The following is a 14,399-nucleotide window of genomic DNA, read 5'->3' as shown; positions in this document are numbered from 1 at the left end:
GTTTTGGTTCTCAGTTCTTTCTTTGGAAGTACAGACCATAACTTTAATAAGGGCCGAGAGAGCTGACTGTAAGACTGTACGTTGAGAGGCTGGTTGACCTCAGTGAGTGGGAGAAGCCCCACTACCCTACTGGAAGGAGAGGAAGAGGAGTCAAGATCAGTGGCGACCACAGAGCGGCTGAATAGCAGAAGCACTGTAAGATTGGTCACGGACACAAATGGGAGTGCACATAGAATGAAGGGTGTGATATCAGGAGTGCACATAGAATGCAGTGTACAAGAAAAACATAGTGATATGCAATCCGTTATCAATAGATTATTGATTAGCAATCGGACTATCATTTTTAAAATGACAGTCAGACAGAAGAGTCAACATTTCACCAAAATAAATGACACAATCAAGACCCATTTAAAGAAATCAGAAGCACATTTACAGGTACATCTCAATAAATTAGAACAGGGGTCACCAACCTTTTTGAAGTTGGGAGCTACTTCTTGGATACCAATTATTGCGGAGGGCTACCAGAAAGAAAGTTGTTGAGCCGGGGGGGGGGGGGGGTGGCGAACGAAAGTTGTTGAGCGGGGTGGGGGGGGGGGGGGGGGGATTGGGTTCATGTGCGCGTGTCAATTGCTAAGCGGGAAGACCGCTAGCAACCGCGGACAATCGCTAATAGCAGCAAAAACATAAACGATGCAGTGCTTTGGTGCATGGCAATATAGTGAGCTGTTTTTAAAACAAGCCCGCGGGCGACTCATAACGTCCCCGCGGGCACCACGTTGGTGACCCCTGAATTAGAATATCATCAAAAAGTTAATTTATTTCAGTAATTCAATACAAAAAGTGAAACATAGATTTGTGACAAACAGAGTGATCTATTTCAAGTGTTTATTTCTGTTAATGTTGATGATTATGGCTTACAGCCAATGAAAACCCAAAATCATTATCTCTGAAAATTAAATTATATAAGACCAACTGAAAAAAGGATTTCAGCTGTAGGTCCAAGGTGTTGTTTTCAGATTAAAGTAAAATATGCATTTCATCTGGAAGAATGGTGGAGAGGCCCACAATCCAAGCCATATCATCTGCTGGTGACCAAAGTCAGCACAGCCATCAACCAGGAATTTTTAGAGCACTTCATGCTTCCCTCTGCCGACAAGCTTTTTGGTGATGGAAATTTCATTTTCCAGCAGGACTTGGAACATGTCCACACTGCCAAAAGTATCAATACCTGGTTTAATAACCACAGAATCACTGCTTGATTAGCCGGTAAACTCCCCTGAATCTCTGGGGTATTGTCAAGAGGAAGATGAGCGACATGCAGATGAGCTGAAGGCTGCTATCAAAGCAACCTGGGCTTCCATAACACCTCAGCAGTACCACAGGCTGATCACCTCCATGCCATGCTGCATTGATGCAGTAATTCGTGCAAAAGGAGCCTAAGAATTGGGTGCATTTACTGTACATACTTTTCAGTAGACCACCATTTGTGAATTAAAAATCCATTTTTCAGTTGACTCATTTATTAAAGATTTATTCACAAAATGTTTAATAAAGATATGTAGACGAAACAATATGCCAGTGCTTAATGTCACATATGAGATACTGCAGTACATAATAAACAACCACATAATTTGGTAGGGTCCCACTGTCAAGTGATTCTGGACAAACCTTGCAGCATTCAGATCCTATGCAGGGACTTATTCACAGTTCTTTCCAATCATCCAATCATCCAATCATCGTGAACGCATTTGCTGGAACTGGATGAAATGAACGTGGCGTACGGTTAAGTTGCAGCCACGTTGCTAAAAAAAATGTTCAAAGAATCTTGGGGTAATATTTGATCCTGAACTCAGGTTCAACAAACAAATTAACTAAGTTAATTAAGTTAGGGTTAGGGTTGGGCGGTTAGGGTTAGGGTGGCTCCCACATGTATAGATTTGCTTTAGCCATACTCGGTCTCCAGATCCTTGAGGTCATCACTTCAGGTGCTGCTCACTGTGTGTCAGTCTGACCTGAAGCTCAAAGGGAACCACAGAGACTGTGGCTCAGTCTACCTCTGGACATTAGGTCTGCAGCCTCTATTGATGCTTTTAAGTCTAGGCTTAAAACCTATTTTTACCAAGTAATCTTTGGCTCAGTAAACTTATCGTGGTCATATTTTTGTATGGATTTTCTGTACATTGGTTGCTGTTTAATTTTGTTTTTAATTGTATTCTGCTTGCATAGCACTTTGGTCAAAATATGATTAATACTTAAATACTTACACTTGCCAGAGGCACATCCAGAGACTCCAAGACTCTGGAGACAGGATGACAGTGGAAACCTTAAAGTTTTCTAATCTTTGTTTGTACATCACAGATGCTAGCACTACTTTAGTAAAAGTTTCTATATGTTGATACACAACACAGTATGCGGATTCTCTGTAAAATCCCCAGAGATACCACCTAGTGACAATTTAAAGAACTACAACAGTGAAATCCAGCATACAGTGAATCAAAATTGCAGAGTCCAATTTCCTTTTTGCATTGGTTCATATATGGTAAGATCAATACATTCAGGATAGCCATTGTTATTTTCATTGTGCAGACTGTTAGGTAATAATGGAACTATATAAACTATCACAAGGCCACTAAAAAAGTGACAGGTGCTTATAAAAATTACACAGTTTATTAATTAACAGCAATAGAGGTGCAGAATTTAGACCTTGAATAAACATCAATCATCAAATAACATAGCCATGCAGCATGCTGGCCCTATGCTGGAATATTCTGAAAGTTACAGTTGATACACTATTATGCTTTTACATGCAGGATTACAGGAAAATACAAAGAAAGAGGGGAAAATAAACTTTACCCAGCAAAATGTCTGACAGCAACTAAACACATTATTTGTTTATTTATACAAATTAGCTCAATAAAAGTGAACCAAGGTGGTGACACTGTAGACCTCTGGGTATACTGCTGCCTCAGCTACACTGCAAATAAGCACCAACAACAGAACAACCACGGAAATTGTAACACAATGTTGTACAGGATGGCCCAAGCTTTAACACCTTACTGAAAGTGCATGGAAGCTCTAATCTCTGATTAGTAATTCCATTAGTCACTGGAATGTACTTGGTGTTTGTATAAATCTAAAGGCATCAGGATAAATCGGAAGAGGTTCCTAAAGGGCTTGTGGAACAAGTTCTTATCCATCTTCTTCTGCTTCTGAAACTTTGTTGCGCTCACTTGCTACGTCCAAAGTGCTAAACCACTCTGCAGAGCTCAAGGCTCCTAGTAACTCCTCCAATCTGAGCACAGGAAAGATAGGATTTAGCATCACAAGACATTTTAGTCACCAGAATGCCCATTTTGGGTAAAACTACCCAGAATTCATAAATCCTCTGTTATGTTATAAATAGGCTATTGCAAACCATTAGCAAGTTGTGAGCAAGACTTCAAATGCAGTTGAACCTGATGTTATAGCATCAAAGAACCTGTGAGTAATAACGTTCACAATGTTGAGTCAACAAGCTAGAACCACACCTTCAGTGTTTATCTCCCTGGTGGGGCACTTCCCAATAAACTGGGCTGTACTTGTGAAGTCATAGTTAGGTGTACCTAACTCCTCTCTTCAGAAACTGCAGAACCTACACCTAATTCTACTCTTCAGAAACTGCAGAAGTGTAAGTGCAGAAATGTCCTGCCTGACTGCAGTACAAGCATATATGATGGCCATCTGGTTGACACTAACACTACAGGTCACTGAGAAGTGAGCCATCCAGAAGCCAGTGACAGGGACTCCAGATGTTTCATAGTAGCATCCAATTAGACCTCCTTCTTTAACTTGGCCAATTCATCAGTACACATTACCAGGATAACATACTGTATGGATCCACCTTATTGGATTTAATCAAACCCTTTGCTGTAATGTCCTCCTCAAAATACCATCCCATACATGTCCAATGTCCAAGAAAATTCTAGAAGCAGCTGCCAAAGTTACATATATTTCTCATAAGGTGAAGACATCTACGACTTACTGTAATTTAACAAAATGACACTATGCCACGAATATTCACATGAACAAATGAAATCTATTCTAATCCATTCATATTTTATTTTATATATGATATATTTTTCGTTTGCATTTAAACAGGTATCTCATATGTACTCATCATGGGATAGCTGGCTTCCTTTCAACAGCTCCGTGGAAACTAACCGATTGCGAGTCCCCGCGTCTAGTTGAATGATTTTTTTTTTGCTGCCTCATCGGCTCACTTCCGTTTTGGAGCACCTCAGTGTACAATCTGGAATACACATGCCATAGTAAGACCGCAGATTAGGTTACCGACTACCGATATTGTAGATTAAAACCTTTTTTCTTGGCATTCAGACCGACGTTTTAGGACTAACGCCAGCCACTCGTCTTGGACGGCAGATTGTCGTCCTAAGAGCTCCTCGCAGTTATGCTGCTTAGCTAGTTAGCTAACAAACTGGAGGTAGCTAGCCAGCTAAATGGTTATATGATCTACGTTTTGTAGTTGGTCGTATAGGAGGTTGTTTGTTTAAACATCTTTTGAAATAATTAATGGTAGCTAAGGAAAAGTAATGGTTTGCAAGTGTTGACTATAGCCATATAGCTAACGATTCTGTGAGCTGCTAGCTAGCTAGGACAGCTGCCGGGGACCTGGACGAGGAGCCTTTATGCGGGGGTGTGCGGTAGCTAACGCTAGCCGGAGCCTACACGCCTGGGCGGAAGATACACGCACTGAGAGGAAGGACAGCGTCTCGTCTGGTCGACGCGGGGCGTTTCTGCAGCGAGGGCTCTGCTAGCATCCGTTCGCCAAGGCCTGAAATGTCCACATTCTAGCGATCGACTAGATCAACGTCGGGGATATAAAGTAGCGCACCAAGGTAAGGAAACCGCCACGTAGTAGTTACGGGAAACGTTCACGGATCGGTTTGTGTTAATGGAGCCGGACGAGTGGCTAACGTTCACGTACGCGCCTGCGCTCCTGTTCCGATGGTATTGGATCTTTTAGCGGGTCTACAGCTTTAGACAGGCGGTGGCGGTGTGGCGAAAATGGGCTGTAGGTTACGGTAACCGACGGTTTTCATCGACTGCGAAGGCACGAAAAATGGGATGTTCGCTCAGTCGGCGGCTGTTTGTCACACACCACGCCGAGGTGGCCGGAAGGTTAGTCGACGCGAGTCGTCCTTAGACATTGAGGCTCGGCTACGTTCACGTACCCCGGCGAAAAGGGGTTAATGTGAGCGGAAACGTCGCTAGCCCGTTCGGCCGTGGCTCCGGTCGTGAAGGGCTAGCGGTGCAGTCCAGATTGTGGAGACTCGATTATTCCTGGCGTGTGTTACCGAGAGCAGGGAAGTCGCCAAACGAATCGGAACTTCGGCTCTCGAAAAGCGAAGTTGGGGGCTATGTTAGGCTTTGTAGCTAGTCGTGCTAATGGAGAAGCGGAGCACACCTGCTAAAGTAAACAATATAGCGAGATGGTTAGACCGGGTGAAGTGATGAACCTCAGGCGTGATCCACTTGTCTCTTTACGGTGATCGACGGCGCTTCCCCCCCAGTGTTCGCCGTGTTGTGTCGGAAGGCGAAATGTGCGTGCGTCTGTGTATATTGGGTCTTTCTTTAGTGAGCTAGCTAGCTAATTTAAATTGGGCCTTCCGACATGTTAAAGATAAAAAAAACATAAACGGTCTCTGCTTCAGCAAAACAGCTAGATAAAGGCAATTTGCTTACGAGACACCCGAGTTTGTTGCGTATGATTTTAAAGTTAGCATTAAAGCGTAATTACTTAACCGTTGCACACGAGATAACCCGGGAAAGGCTTATCTAGGTTAGTTAGCTAGAGACGGCTAGCCAGACTAGCTTCACGTTAGCGAGCATAATATAGTGTTGTACGCAAGAGTGTTGTAGCCGGGAAACGAAGCGCCCGGGCCGGCTTGCATTTAGTTTTGTTTATAGTAAGGTATGCTGCCTTTTACATGCGGTGTTTTCCTTCATGTAACCTACATCATGGATGACCAGTTAAAATTGAGGCTCAACACGAACACCGGATTGCAGAAACTCTTATGACCTCGACTACATTTCGGAACTGTAAAATTTTGGAGTATTAACGGATTGTACAACATATTATGTTGGTCAATGCTTTTGAATTTGAGTGCCGAGTACCCATTGTTTTCTGATTGTTTCCCCAACATCTAGGCTAGTCTTTTAGGCCCTTGTTCTGCACAGTGTAACTTTGTCCCATGCTGTGAGTCATAACATTTGGTAGTTATCATAGGTTTACAATGACACATGTCTTGAATTGAATCCGGTAGTATCAATGAGGTCGGGGTTTGTAGAAATTGGCTCTGCTAGTACTGAGAACTAGAAAGTTGAATTGCGCTGGTAATCATTACAGCAGAACTGAACTCAAATGTTCATACTCAAACTAAAAATTGCCATGCCATGTTAAGAGTAACTGCTCTGAAGATTAAATTCTTATTTTGCTGTTCTGTATCAGTAAGATTACTAGTTAGCTTATCCTACTTCACATGAATATTTTTGTATTTACTGTTCATCAATTTCTCAATTAATTTAACATGAATTCAGAAAATATTTAATATTGTTATCTTTTTAAAATTCTTTAAAGTGATGTTCTCGAAGTAAAACATTTGTCAATATAACACTGGACCAATACAGTAAGCTTTGACAAAGCTAGAAAAATCAAACTTTGGAAGATGATTTGAAATCACCCTCGTTAGTACTGTGGGTATGGGTCTGTACTGAAAACACAAAGGTTTTCAAGTAGGCCTAATGTTGAAAGACCTTTTAATTCAGTATACTGAATTTGGTTATCATGGTGAACATCTTTTTTGAATGAGACCTCAGTCTAGTACAGATCATGCATCTATATTTAGTAAGCTACTATAGATCCTATAACATTTATATCTGGTATGTATCATTATGTGTTCTATGTGACACAGGAACCAGTGTCTTAGCCAAACAGGAGAAATTGAGCCACTATGCTATACTATACTTAGACTATATCTTGTCTCTCTATAAAACATATATTGTTCTATTGCTACGATGATGAATTCTTATCACAGAGCACATTGAATGTATAGCATCAGTGTTACAACTATCACAAAACCCTGTACGATTTTAATAATAATGCTCAATTGGCTTGATCAGCAGTTGTTTAATTGTATAGGTCCCAGATTTTGAAATCAATGCCTTTTCACCTGGGTAGGCTTCTCGGTAATGGCATTCAAAGAACCCTCCTAGTTTTTTAATAACAAATCAGCATTTTTAGATGTTCCCTTTCTGTGTTATGATCTGAATTATTTGTTGTCTTTTATTCATGTGAAAAAAAAACAGAATTTAGAGTGCCTGTGTGGTATAGTTTATAGTTTTATCTTAAGCCAAAAGCTCTGTATTGAATCTGGAATGCAGTTCTTGATTAAGTATTTGACAGGAGTGTTTTGCGTCACTACTTCCACTATTGTGTGTGTGTGGGCTTCTGATGTTTTTGTTATTTCTTTTTCCAGAATCACTGGACTTCAGAGCACTGATGTAGGGGCATTCTCTGGCCCGCCTGTTTTCTCTTACTCTACCTCAAGTTCTCCCATTAAACAACTAAAACCAACAATTACCTTCAGCTCATGAGGAAATAACCCAAGATTGTAACAACTGCAACCTTCTTCAGGCCACTGTCTGAGCACTGTTGACCCCAGCAACAAAGTCAAAGGATGCAAAAATGGATTTCCCATCTCTCTGCAAAATCTAGAATCTTATGCACATTCCACTACAAACGGTTCATCAGTTGAGGAGAAGCATCCATACTGGTAGCCTACACTTGATCCTGTGGTGGTCTTTATTTTTTACCCCCCTCCCCTTGCCTGTTGTGTGTTGCAAGACATTATAGCACATTCTCTGCTTGCCTACTGCATTTCTTGTTCTTGTGGAGGTGTCCGGTTACACCGGCGGTCTCGTGACTTTCTGAAGCTGGGGTCCGACTCATGGGATGCAAGGATGTCGGAGGCAGGAGAGCGTCGCCCGGTCAACACAGAGTATGCTGTCTCTGTGCTGGAGCAGCTCAAGTTCTTCTATGAGCAGAAGCTAATGACAGATATCACCCTGCTGGTGGAAGACCATGAGTTTCCATGTCATAAGATGATTCTGGCCACATGCAGCTCCTACTTCAGGTATGCATAATAACTGAAACTGCGTGTGTGACCGCCTTTGCCCTTTTCTCTGTGTTGCCAGCCAGCCGCTTTTGTCAGTTGTGTAAAGACAGCAGTGGGTAGTCATGGTGCGGGCAATGTCTCTGTAGAACCGGATGTCAGACATTTGATTGTTTGAATTGTGTGCTTCTGCAGGGCCATGTTTATGAGCGGACTCAGTGAGAGCAAACAGACACACGTTCACCTGAGGAATGTGGATCCGGTCACACTGCAGACCATCATCACCTATGCCTACACTGGCAATCTAGCCATCAACGACAGTACTGTTGAGCCCCTCTATGAGACTGCTTGCTTTCTGCAGGTGCCGTGATCTGCACAAATACATCTATATGCTCATATTATTAAGGTTTTTTTTAACACCTTATTTGTAATGGTACCTGTCTGAAAGATGTTGGGGCTATTTAACTTCAACAGTTATGTATGTAAAAAATGAACCTGCCTCAGCTCCCTAATAACCAGTGCATTATGATTTTGTGATTGTTCATAAAAATGTTAGGCTTTTTAATGCAAATGATGTGGGGTAAATTTAGCTGTCACCTTATAATATCCTTTCAGCTTTAGTTACTTTGTTGTGGTTCCTGTATTGTGCTAATAGGTTCCTGTATTGTGCTTCCTTATAACACCTCTGTTTTTCAGGTGGACGATGTGCTGTTGCAATGTCGGGACTATTTGGTCAAGAAGATCACAGCCGACAACTGCGTACGCATGCTGAGCATTGGCGACTTGTTCAGCTGCAGTGAGCTAAAGCAAAGCGCCAAGCGTATGGTGGAGCACAAGTTCCCCGTGGTCTACCGCCAGGAGGCCTTCCTACAGCTGAGCCACGAGCTGCTTCTCGACCTGCTCAGCAGCGACAATCTCAACGTGGAGAAGGAAGAGACGGTACGAGAGGCGGCCATGCTGTGGTTGGAGTACAACATGGAGGCGCGTTCGCAGTACCTCTCGTCTGTCCTGAGCCAGATTCGGATCGACGCGCTTTCAGAAGTGACCCAGCGTGCCTGGTTCCAGGGTCTCCCGCCTAATGATAAGTCTGTGGTGGTACAAGGTCTATATAAGTCCATGCCCAAGTTTTTCAAGCCTCGGCTGGGGATGACCAAGGAGGAGATGCTGATCTTTGTTGAGGCAGAGTCACCTGGAGATAATCATCCAGTGGTAGTTGGTCCTCGTCACTCTGTGGTCTGTTATAGTCCACAGGCTGAGAAAGTCTACAAATTGAGCAGTCCACCCGGAGACCTGCAGAAGGTCGGCACCCTGGTGACCCCAGACAACGATGTGTTCATTGCCGGTGGACAGGTGCCCCTTAAAAGTGCTCTCACTAGTCATGGCAGCAAGAGTGGCAAGCTACAGGCTGCGTACTGCTCGGTGGACAGTTTCTACTGGTTGGATGCACAGCAGAACACCTGGGTGGCCAAGACCCCCATGCTTTGCGCCCGTACCAAGCCTTCTCTCGTCTTTTGCCAGGGATTCATTTACGCCATCGGCGGCGACAACGTGGGTGGGGAACTGAACAAGCGTACGGTGGAACGGTACGACTGCGAGAGGGATGAGTGGAGCATGGCCAGCCCCCTGCCCTGCGCTTGGAGTTGGAGCGCAGCTGTGGCCACCCGCGACTGCGTGTACGTCATGAGCCACGACCTCATGTACTGCTACTTTCCTCATGCCGACACTTGGGTGGAGATGGCCATGCGGAAAACCAGCCGTTGCTTTGCTTCCGCGGCCGCACTCGGAGACCTCATTTTCTACATCGGCGGCCTGCATGTGGTGGGCAACTCGAGCTTGCGACTCCCTACCAGCACGATCGACGGTTCCTCGGTCACCGTAGAGGTGTACGACATCAACAAGAACGAGTGGCGGATGGCCGCCAACATCCCGGCCAAGCGCTACTCAGACCCCTGCGTCCGCGCCGTTGTGCTGCTCAACTCGCTGTGCATCTTCATGCGCGAAACGCACCTCAATGAGCGCGCCAAGTACGCTCTCTACCAGTACGACCTGGAGCTGGACCGCTGGTGTCTGCGGCAGCCCGTGTCTGAACGCGTCCTCTGGGACCTGGGAAAGGATTTCCGCTGCACTGTTGGCAAATTGTACCCCTCTTGCTTGGAGGAGTCACCCTGGAAGCCACCTACCTACCTCTTTTCCCCCGATGGAGTGGAGGAGTTTGAAGTGGACAGGGACATGGTGTCTCTGCCTCACGTATAGCTCACAACATCCATCCCTTGGCTGATCTGCTTCTCTGGATTTTGAACTCTTCTGTTTAAGTGACTTTCTGAAGAAGGTTGGTGAAAGGGTGGATGGCACGGCAAGAAATGGGTTAGAAGTGCTCAAGACTGCTGGGGTTATCTGACTTCAAATAGCATCTAAAGACTTACTGTGGAAATGGGGAGTGTTTTCCCCTTAACCTGCCCATCCCGGAACTGGTGTCACCACTCGTAGCTTTTAACATAATCCATTGTATGCCTCAAAACAGCATAGATGATAATCCCTCAAAAGACTAGCATAATGTTTTGTAGTTATTATATTTGTTTATTTCTTGTAAGCATTATTACAGGTCTGGTGTACTGTTTCAACAATGTGATAATGTAAAGAGAGTATGATGATTACATTGTGGATAATGATGCACTTACTGGCTAACGTTCTATAGTTGACGTTGGCAATGATACCAAATGCCCTCTGTTTTCTTGCCTTTCTACCAATTTTCTTTCTTCATCACTAATTTTGGAGTGCTGTCCGGGATATGGCAGCTATTGATAGGAATTGGGTGTCTGTGTGCTGGGCACGTGTTGGTGAGTTTATCGAAGGTGTCTTGGTTTTTAGAAGCTGACTGCTGGTTCAGTCACTGGCTCGTCTGTCCTTTTTGTACATCTCTCAGCTCCAATCCTTACTGCCTCTCTACACAGTGGTATCCTGGTGGGTTACTCTCCCCCCCCCCCCAATCTAACTAGCCTGTGGCGCTGAACCTACTGGACCTCTGTCTGCACAGTGGGCAAGGAGTCATCTCCTCTGACCATCTCCATTGGGTTTGCTGGAATTGCTAAAGTATATTCTTATGCTCTTGTTTGCTCTCACATGTGCCGACTCCTGCGGTGTCTGCCTTTCTCGCTCTCTCGTGCGCACACGTACTTGTATTCTGAGATACAAACATGTCTCCACTGTCAGTTCAACAGTGATTTGGACTCTTGTGTATTATTTCCTAGCTGCAAAAGTATAAATGTCTTTCATATTTCAAAAAAAAGTTTGAGGAAATTATCAGGTCTGTTTTGTATTAGTGTCTTTTTTATTATTTAATATCAGCCATTACTGTAGAGTGATTGTGAACAGACATCTATGTTTCCTCCCCCCACCCCCAATGAGAATTGAGGAGTCTTGCTGCTGATTGGGTCGTTGAAAAAGGATAAGCCCAAGGCTGTTGCTATGGCAATTGTCCCAGCAACCACTATCAGTAGGGTATAGAAGAGTCTGGAAAGGGGCTTCCTCCTACCTTAAACAGGAGCACAGGTGCTGCTTGGCAGATATTTTACCAGCATGTTCAGCTGCATCCTGTTCTTTTGGCACTGTATTTTGAATGAACATTAATTTATTAAAAACCATACCAAAAGCCTTTCTTTGATTAGATTTTTGTCATTCATAGATTCCCATTTTTCTTTGTAGCTCATTTCATTATTCACATAAGTCATGAAATGTGACTTTACCATTCAGATGCCTTGTTTCTTTTTATTTGATGCCCTCATTTAAGATGACGTAAGAAAGGGCTTTCCCCAGGGACTTGCCTGGGCCCTAGATTTGAGACTATTGATGGTTGTTGGGGAGCGGTCTATTAATGGAACATAGTTATTCAGATATATTTGATTTTTGATAATCTTAAACAGTACTGTTTTGTGAGTAGAACAGAGGTATTCAAATCTTCAAGGTCTAGGTCCAATAGGTTTTGTACCCTCCCATTATCTGGGAGTGAGTTGTGATTGACAAAGTTCAGCTATGATTATCATTTTATCAACTACAGGGGCTTGTATAATCCAGCACCCCATTTGAATTTGAGGTCTGGATTTGACTACCTCTGGTGTAGCATAATACAAACCACAGGGCTTAATCTGTCTTCTGAACAAAGGTTTAATAGAACTAACTTCTAAATTGTTAACCATATTTGTATTCTGATGTGTCTCAGAATTCAAAACATTATGCAAGAAATGTAGCGTATACAATTAGCAGCAAGCTACTTCCTGTGAGCCACCACGTAGCATGCTGTGTGCACACGGTTTAAAAATCCTGCTCCCTATTACAGATTCAAAATTGACAAAAGTCCAGTGAGAAAACAAGCGACAACATTGTCTGATGGGGAGAGCTGATAGGGATGGACACCTTCGTGACCCTTGGTACCATGAAGTCAGTGCATACAGCTTGCACGATCTTGTAGAGAAGACCAAGCTTCCACATGTGTGCAATTGACATCAATTGGATTACACAGATTTTAGGCCACATATTAGGATATGTGTAAATGTTCTAGAATAAAACACTTGTAATAAAATAGTGAATTCATGTGCAGCGTGCTGAGGTATGTCATTTATTCTTGTTCCCATGTGCACATGCAGCACCTGGGCAAGGCCACCTGGCTTCTGATGGACTGAGGAAACACTGCAGCAAGAGTTTATGTACCCACGTGCAGTTTTTCTACTTGCTCTTTGTATTAAAGGTACACTTAACCGTACGCCACGTTCACTTCATCTGGGCAGCAGAAAGCACTGAGTTCGAGTTCCAGCTAATGCGTTCACAATGATTGGAAAGAGCTGTGAATAAGTCCCTGCAAGGTTTGTCCAGAATCACTTGACAGTGGGACCCTACCTAATTATGTAGTTGTTTATTATGTACTGGAGTATCTCATATGTGAAAAGCACTTGCTTATTGTTTCATCTACATATCTTCAAAGGGCTTGTGAATAAATGTTTAATAAATGAGTGTTATGTTTTTGGACATGGGAAAGGTGTTGCTAACCTGTCAAGACTAATAATCACAACTGTGCACACACCACTCTCAACAGACACCTGGATAAACATTGTTTCTGATCCTAACATTTGCTGTAAGTTTAGCATTACAGGTCATTTAAGATGTGTGCAGGTTTTGCCATAAGGCATAAGGGCTAGAATCAAAACAATAGATCCCACCCCATTTTCATCAGTGTCCCATGTCACTTTGAAACTCTTAAATCCAAGGCTGGTCGGGTCGTGTGGGCTTGACCTTATGTTCTGTTTTAAATTAACAGGAAGAACTATTTTAAACACTGGTGTATGTATGAGGCAGCATCCACTTAAAGATGTGGACCTTTTTTCACTTTAAACTCCATACTTGGGAACTGTAGCTCTACTTGTTACTCTCTGCCTTTGCAGTGTACAGTATTACCTACCTACTTTACACCTGTACCACCTGCTTTATTAGTTACACCTAGCTCACATCTGTAGTTCATATGTATAAAGTAACGAGTTCTAGCCAATATATTGGCCTCCACTCTTTCAGCTACTCCATATCCATTTCATCAGTCAGTGATGAAATGTCACTTTCTAACCACAAGATCAACGTTGAGTATTATTTGGGTGGTGGTCCACTTGCAAATCAACAGCACAGCTGACGTACAGTAGCAGTGAGGAGGTAGTTACTGTTGGTTGGCAAAAATCAAGAAATATACATGTGGACATACAAGCCCCAACTATTCAGGACAACTGATGTACACAGTGATATGCCTAATAAAAAAAGTAATCAAAAGTAATAATCACAAAATTGATTAGCATGTTTCAAACAAAATGAATATACTTTATCATTTGATGGATTAAGACATTTTAAATTAGCAACATGATTCAGAAGTATCTCTAATGGTGCTTAAATATAATTAAGATAATGTATGGTTGCCTATTTCTCAATTCCATAACTACACAAGAGCACCAGTTTGGACAGATTACACTGTGCTATGTTTTCATAAATCCATATTAAAGTTGTACTTTTTAATTTTTAGTTGAAATGATGTACTACTTTCATAAAGACTGAATCTGGATCTTTTTCTCAGGAATTTCCCATATTGCCAAACCAATTCCACTGCCACTCACTTTGCTATCACCAGAGCATGTTTTGATTGTACTATACCATTTTGTCAAAGTACCATTTTAAAGTCCTAATATAAATAATAAAGCT

The 14,399-nt window shown here is 42.8% G+C and overlaps 1 protein-coding gene and 1 long non-coding RNA gene across 4 annotated transcripts; one reads left to right on the top strand and one right to left on the bottom strand.

Moving 5' to 3' along the window:
- Positions 1 to 1,571: 1,571 nt before the first annotated feature.
- Positions 1,572 to 6,033, bottom strand: LOC143488903 (uncharacterized). 2 transcript variants are annotated; one of them, XR_013124573.1, is made up of 3 exons: positions 5,232 to 6,033; positions 4,201 to 4,288; positions 1,572 to 3,292 (listed from the first exon to the last, which is right to left on the bottom strand). It is a non-coding gene; the product is annotated as an uncharacterized LOC143488903 (long non-coding RNA). The 2 variants fall into 2 exon arrangements; XR_013124572.1 differs by having other exon boundaries at positions 5,465 to 6,030.
- kbtbd2 (kelch repeat and BTB (POZ) domain containing 2) lies at positions 4,237 to 11,823 on the top strand. 2 transcript variants are annotated; one of them, XM_076987888.1, is made up of 5 exons: positions 4,237 to 4,895; positions 7,536 to 7,832; positions 7,955 to 8,192; positions 8,367 to 8,532; positions 8,868 to 11,823. In XM_076987888.1, the coding sequence occupies exons 2-5, from the start codon at positions 7,781 to 7,783 to the stop codon at positions 10,422 to 10,424; spliced, it is 2,013 nt and encodes a 670-aa protein (XP_076844003.1). In that variant the 5' UTR covers positions 4,237 to 4,895; positions 7,536 to 7,780; the 3' UTR covers positions 10,425 to 11,823. The 2 variants fall into 2 exon arrangements, with proteins under 2 accessions (XP_076844003.1, XP_076844004.1); XM_076987889.1 differs by lacking the exon at positions 4,237 to 4,895 and adding an exon at positions 4,950 to 5,178.
- Positions 11,824 to 14,399: the final 2,576 nt, after the last annotated feature.

This window comes from Brachyhypopomus gauderio, unplaced genomic scaffold, assembly GCF_052324685.1.
Source record: "Brachyhypopomus gauderio isolate BG-103 unplaced genomic scaffold, BGAUD_0.2 sc57, whole genome shotgun sequence".
NCBI classification, from domain to species: Eukaryota; Metazoa; Chordata; class Actinopteri; order Gymnotiformes; family Hypopomidae; genus Brachyhypopomus; species Brachyhypopomus gauderio.
The sequence above is the reverse complement of the archived record's forward strand: the minus strand, read 5'-3'. Positions and strand labels throughout refer to the sequence as shown.